The following is a 12262-nucleotide window of genomic DNA, read 5'->3' as shown; positions in this document are numbered from 1 at the left end:
TACGGACGGATTCCACCTGTGACCATCAGATAGTAACAAACTCTACTTATTGCTGACCTGGGGCTGGAGCTGAACCAGTGATCGTGGCTCATAAACCCCCATTCCTGATCAGTTTGAAGTGAAGAAAATATATTCTCGTAGCATATCTATGCACCTTTGATAGCAGTTTTTGCCAGAAAATCAATAAAACAGAGTCCTTTATAAATCCCCACAGCTCACTACAGGCTGAAACCTGACCTACAACATTTCAGCACACATTCAATTTGCTTAACCAAATTTGGCTGTTTTAAAGTTCTTTGGGGGGGGGGGTGGGGAGCCTTTGCAGCCACCCAGAGACATTGCCAGTGTCCCATGTTGCTACCACACAAAAGCCTCTTTAGATAGTCCATAAAAAGTGAAGTCCACTGGTGACATTTATACAACGCTATGATTAATTATTTCAATGAGATATTTGTCTTTTGAACCTCATTTCTCTTGTTGCATATTTAGCAAAGAAATAGAAAGTGTTAAGATATTGTCAGTGTAAAACAAACTGCAGTGTCACATAAATCTGTCTGTTTTGAAGATGGTGCACCAGGGAGGAGAAAACAAATGATGCATACAAGTGCCAGATGAAATAATATGATCATTTCTCATTTTGATTTCTCAGGCATCCTTGGAGCTTTATTACAGTAAAAGGAAACCCTTCCTCTTCTGTTGAAGACCACATGGAATATCTAGGTAATGCAGAATCCTAGACTATCAGGGTTGGAAGAGACCTCAGGAGGTCATCTAGTCCAGTCCCCTAAATGAAACAAATACTTGCTTGGAATTGCCTGGGCAAGTTCCTCCCTGGTATAATTCCATGGAAGTCTGTGTAATTACATAAGGGATAAACTTGTTCCTTGACGTTTGTACTGTCTGACACTACACTACATTGAAGCTGTGAACAGGAGTCTTGCCCCCTTACATTATCCCCATGCTGTGATGCAGCTGGATGGGATCTGACACAGGCCACTCGTACACAGACATACAGGACCAGATTCTCAGCTAGTATATACCAGTATAGCTCCATTGAAGCCAAATTATGTATCCACCTTTTTGACATAGTTCCACTGATTTATCTCCATCTAAATCACTACAAAAGGTTCCCCCCCCCAGCCCCCGCTCTCCTGCTGGTAATAGCTCACCTTACCTGATCACTCTCCTTACAGTGTGTATGGTAACACCCATTGTTTCATGTTCTCTGTGTATTCCGCTGAATGCATCCGATGAAGTGAGCTGTAGCTCACGAAAGCTTATGCTCAAATAAATTGGTTAGTCTCTAAGGTGCCACAAGTCCTCCTGTTCTTTTTGCAGATACAGACTAACACGGCTGCTACTCTGAAACCTGATTTATCTCAGTTAACATGAGATGAAAATCTAAGACATGATATTGTACCATGATAGTCAAAACCTTTCAACCTATACTAGTTTTTGAGGCTATTTGCTGTGGAATACCATAGTACAATATTGTCTAAATAAAGATAATGACCTGGTTTGTCACAATGTAAACTAGCAAACAAAAAATGCAAAATAAAACAAAAACCATGATTTCCCTTAATTCACTTTTTTTTGAGAATTCCTCCTCGACAAAGGCAAAGTCTGAGCAGAAGGAAAGAGTCGGAAAAATCATTCCAAGAGCAGGCAGAACAATTCTGCTAGAAATTTTGCAGGCAATTACTGAATCTGCTCTGGTCTCCCAAGAGACACAACCACAGGCTTGCTCCATTGCCTATGAAGTCTTAGCTTCTATCACTTGTGAGCCATGAAATTGTTATGAATTGTTTTACAGGACACAAAGGATCAGCTGTGGCCAAAGTATTCAAACTATTCCAGGCTGAGAATGGAGAGCATTTTAATGTGTCTTCAACCAGTGAGTGGGTTCAAGGTGAGACCTCTGTTTGTGTGCTAGCAGAGTGACGGAGCTTAAACCGTGCTAATCGCTTTTTGAAATATTCCTTTTTGTCACACCAATCACCATTCCTTTGTTTAGAAAAAGACGGTCTGATATCTGTTAAGGTTGCCTTTTAATCCAAACAAGAACATAAGCAGCCTCTCTATTTCCAAGCCCTACAAGACTCTCTCTAATTTGAATCCTTTCTTTTTTGCATTGAATGTGACCGTCCACGTGTTAAGATCAAACCAACATGCGTCCTCCTTTTCTTTTGATTATGTGGTCACCGCTTGTCAGAATGGTGTTTCATTCATTGTAACAAACAGCAGCTGATTGCAAGCTGACTTGAATACATACAAAGGGCTTGAGGGAGAAGGGCACAATTCAAGTTCCATAGCTGTTAGAAATGCTCATGCTACATACTCAAACCATGTAGTTTTTAAATAACTCCATGCTCCCTTGCCTTGCTACACTTCATAGCATCAGTAAAGCAGCTGCCAGACTGGCAAGGAGAACGAGGAACTAGGCAGTTATTGAAGAAATTTGTTAATGGTATTTGAGACTAAATTCTGGTAGGTGCATTTTTGCTGCATTAAGCATGGCTTTCTATAAAATGGCCTTTCCTGTTTGTCTCCAGATATAGAATGGACAGAGTGGTTTGAGAAGCCCAAAAAGGCAAGATCCAAAGACACGGAGAAACTTTCTGACCTCAGAGCAGCAAACCCAGGCAAAATCTGTAGTCATCCCCTTGCTATCCAGGTAGGACAAACTCCCCATTTTCCCTATAGATTAGCTTGCCTGATGTGCAATAGCAGTATAGTAAGCAACCAACTGCAGCATCAAAGTCAAGAAGGTTCTAGTAGACCTTAGGCCTTCTTGGTGACAGTGTTGTGAGCTGTGAATGCATTTAGTTTCTAGACGTCTCTTCATGCTCTTGCATATAGACTGGCCACAATGCTGGCAAATGTTTAACACTAATCGGAAGCTTATAAGACCGAAAAACTATATTCCTCATTCTGAGTCTGATCTTGCAATCCTTATTCACACAACCAGTCCCAGGTCAGTCAATAGGACTACTGGTGTGAGGAAGGCTTGTAGAATTGGGCCATTTATGCTGTCCACAAAATATGTAGTTTCCTATAGGAAGATTAAGAGGGGGTTGGGGGGAAAGAGAGGGATGTAAATTTTCTAAGGGTCTAAAAGGGCCTTAGAATGGAAGCTGTCTGAAAAATTAAGCACAAAATGTGACCATAACATTAAAACCACAGGTTGCATTAGGTTATGGGGGAAAATGTCTTTGGGCTTGCAGTCATTTTTTTCAAGTCCATTGTTTTTTCTTTTGTAGAAAGAAGTCTGAATTCCATTCAGTGTGAAACATGTAATCAAATCCTCGAATGCACATGTTGAGGGGAAAACATACACCTTGTTATGACTGCAAAAGCTACTTAATGTGTGAAGGAAAAATTGCTTTTATTGGCAAATTCCTGCTGCATACTTAAATGTCCAGTGGATAAAATTCTGCAGCTCAAGTGCTGCTTAACAGAAGACCATAAAATGATTGGTACTGTAGGGTTTTTACAGGGTTGACTTGAGCATTAAGGCATCTAGGAATGGATCCAGCAAACTCTTACTCACCTGGGTAGCCCTTGCTCACAAGAATAGTTGCATTAAATTTAATTGAACTGCTCATGCAATGAGGATTGCCTGTATGAACAAGGGCTTCCAGGACTGAGTCTTCAATTTAATCTCATAGTGAACAATGAGGGGGGGAAAAACTGTTCCACAATTACTTGCCAGGTCAATGGTAAAACTGACTCCACATGCGTTTCAGCTTTTGTTGATGCGTTGGAAGAGGGATTTCAGTTCAGAACACAAGAGCCACTAGACCAGATACTAATTTAACTAATAGTTGCTTTTGTTCATGTTCATATGTATTAAAAGTGAAACAAGAAACGCAATATTTTTCTGTTACTGAAAAGTTATAAATCATGAGCTTCTAAATCCTTGGCTGATGTAAATCCATGTAGCCCATTGACTTCATCAGTTCACGCCAACTGAGGATATCGAAGAATCAAACTACCCTGCCCCAACGATGCTAAGCACAAGAAGAATCAAAATAGAACAAGAAATTTTGTAGCCGGGGCACATTTCCCATTGATTGCAGTGAGCGTGCCTATGAGTGAGTAGGAGTTGCAGGATCAGACCCCTAATTTAGATGGTGACTCCTTTAAGAGCCTAGTGCCTTTTTAAAATGAAGGTTATTTGGCTGGTCCTATGCAATGCATAGCATTTTTATGCAGTGGCAAGAAGGGTTGCAAACCTGAGGTCTAGACTGTGGTATTGAATCCCAGTCTTGCGAGGGGGATGGGATGGACTGCACTGCCCCAGGAGGAACGCATGCTGGACATGTTGAATCCACCCTTGGGGTGGTGTAACTTGATCCCCTTCCAGCATACCCAGCCAGCTCCACAGGCTGGTTTGCATGTGGGAGAGTAGAGGCCCACCTCCTCTTGCCCCCTTGGGGCAATTTGTGACCTCAGAGTGAATGGGGGTGGATTCCTCATGATCCCTGAGTATAGAGATAGCAACTATCCCGGGCCCTTGCAAGGGAGAGAGAGAAGACTCCCACCACTTTCTCCTGCAAGGAACAGACACAATCAGGCCCCAGGTAATGAAATGAGCAAAGTTAAGATGCTTGAAAGCCATGAGTTTGTTTGGGCCCATCCATCTGCATTCAGAGTTTGAATCTGACCTCAAACTAGTGAGATCTAAAATCAAGGGAAACAAGGCGGGGTTAGCAAAGCTCAGAGTACTGTTTCCAAAAAAACAACAACTCTGAGTCCTAATATAGATGTGGGAGTGACACGATTCACTTAGTGATAAATCCATGTGGTCTGCATATAAAAAGCTATTGTGCATGAACCAACTAGAATGTATAAATGGATTCTACCCATGATCATTCATCCTGTTTTATTACATGATCATTGTGCATCATCTTAATGCTAAGTGATCACCCTCATTCCATGCACAGAGAGAGTAAGAGGGTGTGAACGCCATTCATGTTTTAATGCCCACCCCATGTGCATTTCTATTCTCATCCTAGGCAGCTACACTTTCTGGAGCCAATTTAACAACTGAGGTTTTCTACAAAAGCGGACACGATTATAGGTTTATGTGCCATGGTAAGGATCAGACAGATGAAGGCTGCCAAAATTACCGAGTGCGGTTCCTGTGTGGCAAACCTGGTATGTGACTCACTTTTTAACATCTGCCATGTCCATCTGCCATGTCATTCAGAGCAGAAATCCCATTTTGAATTTTCCTCCTCCTGAGCTGGCTATTTTATAGGAAGCAGAAATCTGTTACCAAACACAATAATTCACTTGGGAAACCCTTTGATTTCTGTGTTGCATTCTTTGCTTTCTTCTGATGTCCAGGTCCCCTGAGTTTCCCTCTCTGAGCACTTAGCCACAGGTAGACAGGATGGGCCAAACCAGACCTGGTGGAGCACCTCCTACTGATGTCAATGGGAGTAACCTCTACTTACTGTCGAACTGAATTTGGTCCAGTGTAGTTCCTCAAGCTGAGGTTTGGCTGGGATATTGGGGTGAGCCCAGACAAGTCTTCAGTAGAGTATCTCAAGAGAGATTCTTGAGCACTAAGTGGAATGATGTGATGGTGTCGCCAAAACCCAGTAATACTGTACAGATACTTGGCAAGACCTGTAACAATCTCCATGCTTTCTAAAGCATTTCAAGATGGGGCAGGATTATTCCTTCAGCAAGCGAGGAGACTGTTTCCTGCTAATGCTGTTGGGAAGCAACGTGTTTTTCAAAGTAATTTTTTCTTTTACAATTATTCATTTAGCAACCTGCCCTCATACTGGTCATTACATGTGATTCTTTAACAATCATTTAGTAGGGAGATAAAGATGGAATGCAGTTATCTTCGTTGGGGGAAAAACAGTCATTATGTTAAAGACCACTTTTGGGAGGTTTATTGCTACTGTAAATAACAGTGCAGAGCAACACTAACTCCTGGAGCTAAGTGAGTGGTAAGTTTGAGCCACTAAGGGCTACATTTAAATTTAGTTAAATGGCTAGTGAAAATACACTTGCCAATAACTAATGAATAGGCCTTTTTTGTTTGTTTTTGATTTCACGAATCAAACCCAACCAAGACCATACTTGGGATAGCTGTATCATATGTGTTGGATCAGTAAACTGCTAAATTTTGTTGGTAACAAAAATGCCCAGAAAAGTTAGCGGACAATTTAAGGTTCAGTGAGCTGAATTCTCTGCCATCCCCTTTTTTGCTTCCTAGTGAGACCAAAGCTTACTGTAACCATTGATACCAATGTGAACAGCACAATCTTGAAGCTGGCAGATGATGCACGATCATGGAAGGCTGGAGATAGACTTGTTGTTGCCAGTACGGATTATTCTATGTACCAGGCGGAAGAATTCCAAGTCTTGCCATGCAGAGCCTGTGGGCCTAATGAGGTCAAAGTATCAGGTGAGGATTTATCTTGTCATTCACATGTTACTATGGGCACATTCTTCTCTCCTTCATACCCAAGCAGCTCCATTTAAATCAAAGGTGTTGCAGAGATGTGAATGAGAGCTGAATTTGGCCTTCAGTTTGTTGATGCTATTGTGAAATCTGTACCTTTTGCTATCTGAAAATCACCTGACATCTGTAAGTGATGATAGTGCCTTCTGGTTTATCTGTGGATTTTCCATCTTTCTTCCCTAGCATCCTGCTCTTGAGCTTATCTCCCAAGCACTTTGCAGGGCAGGCCTGAGTTTGTAGGATTTGAGGGATGCACATTCTCTACAAGAGGATCACCTTCTGAAAAGCATAGGATGAAGTCCTTTCTTATCAAAAGGAGAAGAGGAGCAGGTCATGAGAGAATTTTTAGGGTTCTGTATTATTGTAGAGCTGGTTATTTATGCCATGCAGATATATTTAGGCAGAAACACAGCATCACATTTATAAAATACTACTCTGTTAAAACCATCTGTTTTTAGTATCTATATATAGAGCACATGCCACAGTGGAGATGTGTTAACTATAGATCCCTACAGTCACATGACCAGCCATAGACTCTCAAACCACAATGCTTGAGTAAACCAGAGTTGCTGTAGAATGCTGAGTGAATTGATCTGAGACAGAGGAAATGGGAAGATACAAAGTTTTGTTGGTTTTTTCTCTCTTCAGGAGGACTAGCTCAAACCTAGAACAGGCTGCTGGCGGTGAAAAATCATTGCTGTCTAATTGTTCTTCAATGCTCTTTGTTCTAAATCCAGTTAAAAAAATACAGCCACCACAAAGCAACCCCTTTATTGTCCATTTCAGTAGAGAGGCAAAGATGTCAGGGAGAGATTTTCCAAAACCACAAATGGCTTTTAAATCTTCCCCTGGGTCTGTGAGGGCCTCCTTTTTTCCTTCCAGAACTTGGTTTCGGTACGTTGATGGGCAGTATGGAGAAATAGTGCATTAGCTACCCATTCTGTCAGTAGGTGGAGGACTTTCCAGTACTGTCCTTTACAACAACAAAAATTCATATAAAATATGCACCGTAGCTGATTGCTTATGGTGGTAATTCAGACATGTTACATTGCCAATGAACTGCCAGCGTTTAAATAAGAGATAAGAATGGTGAGTCAGATTAATCTGAGGAGAGATTTTTAACATACACTTAATGTAACTTCATTTTGAGAAAACATATTCCAACTTAGAACAATCAGTGCACCAGACAGTTGCTTAGCTCTGCAACATTAACTACTTCATGCACCATTATCTTTGATGCAGCCCTTTCTGAAGGATACAAGTGTTTCCTCCTGCACTGGTTTTTTGGAAGGACTCTAGTCATTCATTGTTCAACCGGGGAAAAAGAGGGATACTGGTTAAGCCAAAAAAAATATTATTGTGACTTTGAATTCATCATAGTCTTATGACTTAAGATGACAAGCACTCTCCCAGAGAACACAGCTACCAACCGAATATTATTCTCGTGAAACACTTGAGCTATTGGAAAAACTGCATCAATGGTACAAATGTACATTGTGAGAACAATCTTGGAAAATAGTCAATAAAAATGAAGACCATAGATTACTACATTTCTAAGACTCTCCTTGTATCTTCCTGGATCTCTAAAATTTTTATAATTTAGATTCATCTTCTACAACAATTTCCATTGAGTTAATATTAGGAAAGTGAACAGACAGGAAAAAAAGAAGCCATGTGATTTCAAGTAGAGATCTAAGTGGAAATACTTAAAGTATTTGTGCTCTATGTTTCCAATTAGTTGTTAGGAGAATTTGGACATCCCTTTTTATTACCACAGATGACACACACTGGGGCCAAAGTCCGCCCCCCCCACCCCCTTACATCCCTGCAACTCCATTGACGTCAATGGGATTTCACTGGTTATATAAGTCAGGGCACAATTTGACCCAATAATAACTGCATCCAACTTTCTTGTAGCAAAATCCCACACACTAAAAATAAAATGGAAGAATCCTGCATGACTGACATAGTTCAGTCTAGTTGAAGGGAATAATGTGAAAGATTGAAATCTCCTCCATCCTCACAAGAAGACAAGTAGGTCAAGGGAGTGTCCTGTATACAATCAAGTTGAGAGCTCCAAAAATCTGCCCATTGGAAATAACAAACGATTATAAAAATAGTTTTACTGATAATAGGTTTTGTCCTCTTTAACCAGTTTGGTTTGTTGGGGTTGTTTCATTTTTCTCTTCTTTTTTTAACTAAACATAAACTAAACAGGACTAAACTACTCAAGTGTCCATTTAACAATATGGCAAAAAAAAAATCCTCATGCTGTAAGGATTTTTGTGGAACATCCATTTGGCAGAGCAAAAGTCTAATTATCATCAATGTTCTAATGTTTTAACAGATACAGCTTTGGATATTTTGCCAGATAATTTAAACTAGTTAGCCAACTCATAGACTATTTGACACTTCCTGCTGAGAAATCACACTTGCTTTACTGACTAGAAGTGGCTTAAGTAGCAGTAAAAAGATGAATATTAGAGCACTAAGGCTGAGATTTTTAAAAGAGCCTAAGGGAATTAGGTAGGCACCCAAATCCTATTGAAGTCCAATGGGAGTTGGCTAACTCTTATGGTCCTTTGAAAATTCCAGCCAAAATAGCTAAAGCAGGCACCTAAGGAACCATTCTTGCAAACCCTTACTTACTCAGGTGAGTAGTTGTATTGATTTCAAAGTTGTTACTTCCATGAGGCTCAAACTCAGAGGTCACCAGTCCCAGTAAAATGGTCATTTATTGAAATGGAACTCCTTCCCCCTCCCTCCTCCATTAACTGTCTTCACTTGTCATTTTTATGTCTAGATTATTTTCTGTGAGGGCATTGATTAAAACTGTTTGATGTTTTATCTCTGGACTCTGCAAAACTGGGGGAACACAGTGCAAATCAGAGGAGGGAGAGAAGGAGGAAGGAAGGGTTGTGTTATTACAGTAGGATAGGATGAAAGATCAAGTATTTCTTGTGGTTTTCCCCAGGAAACCAGTCTTATCTGTATCTTTTTGTGGCTGTATATGAAGTTACTAACAATGCTGATAAGTTTAACCATGGATGGGATATACATAATGAAACAACCTTTTGTGCATATACTGTACTTGATAAAGCATGATTTTAAAAAAATACCCTACTTGTGGTTGGCCTAATAATTCAAATTATCCCACCCATTAGTAAATCTGTGATTACAACTGCATCACACACACATCTGGAATCCAACTGGTACAGCTGCTGAGACTGAATAATTGTGGAGTGTTACTGAGTTTGCTACCTGGTAATGCTAAAATATGTGAGAAAAGCTTTAGAATTAGGAACTTAGCTAAGAACAGATGTGGGGACAATTTCTCCATTCCAGCTCCTCCATGTGAGTTGGCTTATTGATCTCTTCTACACTAAGCTAGTAGGAAAATTCTTGATCTCTTGTCTTCTAAAATATGCCAGATTCAGCCATCTCCTCAAAAGGTGTTGAGCTGGATTCTCCACTGCAAATATTTATACCATGGCAAAGAGTGTAAAATGCTACCTTTCTTGTTTTGGTAGCACTTAGTACTAGCTTTGCCCTGTGAACGACTGCACAAAGTGCAGGGCAATGGAGAGTTGATGTCCAGGTTTATTATATGCACCCAAAAGTTTAGGTGCTGATTTTAAACTCTCGATACCTTCTACAGATGTGCACCGTTTAGCTTAGAAACCTCAGGAGACCATGTTTCTTGTAGGATTTCTGGCACGGTCTGCTTTGGGTCAGGCAGGAAACATCACAAAAAAGGCCCTTTCCAGCCATCTTTTAATGCTTCTTCCTCTAGTCCTGGCCATTGTCTGGCAGCATGTGTAAAGAAAACACCCTAAATAAATGTTAACGCAGCATTTCAAAAAGGGTGGGAAAGGTTTGATTTTTAGAAATGGGGGAGAGGGAGAAATTCTTTAATATTTCTCAATCAAAACTCTATCTTTTCCACCGCACACTCCCAATGCCAGGTGCAAGTGTCAAGGGGAATTAGAAAAACGCAGGCTGCCCTCAAGAGGGAGGCATATTGGGTCATGGACAAGTGCAGGGGAAAAAACCTAATATTTATAGGAAGAACTACCCTGTCAGATTTATTAGCTAGAGCAGAAAGTACTAATGAACAATTACAGGCAATGAGATGAGCACCTGCACACTTAACCCAACAATGGAAATTAATCCAATTTACTACAACCCTTAGGAGACTAAATTATTGTGTGCCACTGGCAGGGAATAGAAGGCTCTGAGGTGCACCAGTGCCAGAGGCCCCTGCAATGTCAGGGAATTGATTAAGTGAGAGATTCCCAGATGATCCAGGCCCCACATTGCAGAGGATGGGGGGAAAAAATGCAAGGTCACTGCCAATCTGACTAGGGGGAAAATTCCTCCCCAACGCCGAATATGATGATCAATTAGACCCTGAACAGGTTGAGGAAGAACCATCCAATCCAGAACCTGAGAGAGAGAATTCTCTGCACCACCTCACATAGCGCTTAATTGGTGCGAGGGCTTGCCACAGCTGAGCCCCAGTGTCTCTAGGCTTGACAGTTCATAGCCCCGGCACCTCTGGGCTTGCCACGTCTGTTATGAAAGTGTAAAAAAAAAAAAAATTGCTTGAGCCCAGGCACACCTCTCTCTCTCTCTCTCTCTCATTACAAATTAAGCACTGACCTCGCAGCACTGTCCCAGTGCCAGCTGTGGCCATCTCGGATGCTTCAGAGGAAGGAGATTTAAAAAACAAAACAGATACACTGGGTGTGGGGAGGGGAGGATCCCTTTCTGACCCATGCACATGGACAGCTGAAACCCAGAAGCCTGAGATTTTAGGAACATAAGACATGAACCATAAGAGACCCGCAGGGCTACTGAGCCCTGCCCCTTCCCAGCACAGGCAATTCCATCCTACAATCCCACTCACAAATTTGTCAGGCTCTCTCGTAAAACTAATTAAGTGGCTGCATTCTGGGTGTGTGGTTCAGGTGAATTCTCAGCTGGCCAGCTACAGCCAAAATAAAAATGGGAAACCCCATCAATCTATTGCAGACCAGTGAGGATTCTGTAGGAAGATGGATAGCAGGAAAGAGTGTTTGTTTGCCATTAAACATAAGCAAGATAAAGAAAATGTGGATCCAATAGGCAAGATGGTGGGCAGCATTTGCTTTATGGCTGTGTCTACCCTTGGAGCTAGGGGTGTGATTTCCCAGCTCAAGTAGACATACTCACACTGGCTCCTACTGAGCCAGCAAACTAAAAATAGTAGTGTAGCCACGGCACGGCAAGCAGCGGCCCAGGCTAGCTGCCCCGAGTACAAGTCTGCCTGAACCCCCTGGGCGCGTAATGGGGCGGCTAACAGGTGCTACTGCTCCCCACTGCCTGTGCTAACACAGCTCTGTTACTATTTGTAGCACCCTAGCTGGGTGAGCGCATGTCTGCTTGAGCTGGGAACTGCACCCCTTGCTCCAAGTGTAGGCACAGCTTAAATGACGTAGCAATCAATGGGAGCTGTTCCGCTGACTTCAGTCTGGCTTTGGATCAGGCCCAGGATATGTGCAAGATTAGACGTTTAAAAAAAAACCACATATTTCGTCTGAGAGAAGAAACGGCCAGGAGCAGCCTTGAGAAATAAAATCTCTGGGAGGGCGTAGAATGCAGATCTAGAGGAAGTCGATTTTTAATATTGTTCTGAAAGAAATGACAATCCTTTCACATCTGGATGATTATAAAACGTGATAAGTGGGGAAAGGCTTTCAGCCACATTAGAACAGACTGTAGCGAATGTTGTGG

General features: G+C 41.6%; 1 protein-coding gene across 2 annotated transcripts in view; it reads left to right on the top strand.

The window, feature by feature from the left end:
• Positions 1–12262, top strand: part of CEMIP (cell migration inducing hyaluronidase 1) — a 144164-nt gene that overhangs the window by 89246 nt on the left and 42656 nt on the right. For both annotated transcript variants that reach the window (XM_048865765.2, XM_048865764.2), the window contains exons 7-11: positions 650–720; positions 1814–1909; positions 2553–2674; positions 5019–5160; positions 6239–6430. In XM_048865765.2, the coding sequence (XP_048721722.2) occupies positions 650–720; positions 1814–1909; positions 2553–2674; positions 5019–5160; positions 6239–6430 (623 nt within the window). The remainder of the gene's footprint in view (positions 1–649; positions 721–1813; positions 1910–2552; positions 2675–5018; positions 5161–6238; positions 6431–12262) is intronic.

Source organism: Caretta caretta, chromosome 10, assembly GCF_965140235.1.
Source record: "Caretta caretta isolate rCarCar2 chromosome 10, rCarCar1.hap1, whole genome shotgun sequence".
NCBI lineage: Eukaryota > Metazoa > Chordata > Testudines > Cheloniidae > Caretta > Caretta caretta.
Note: the sequence above shows the minus strand (reverse complement) of the source record. Positions and strands in the feature narration are given on the sequence as shown.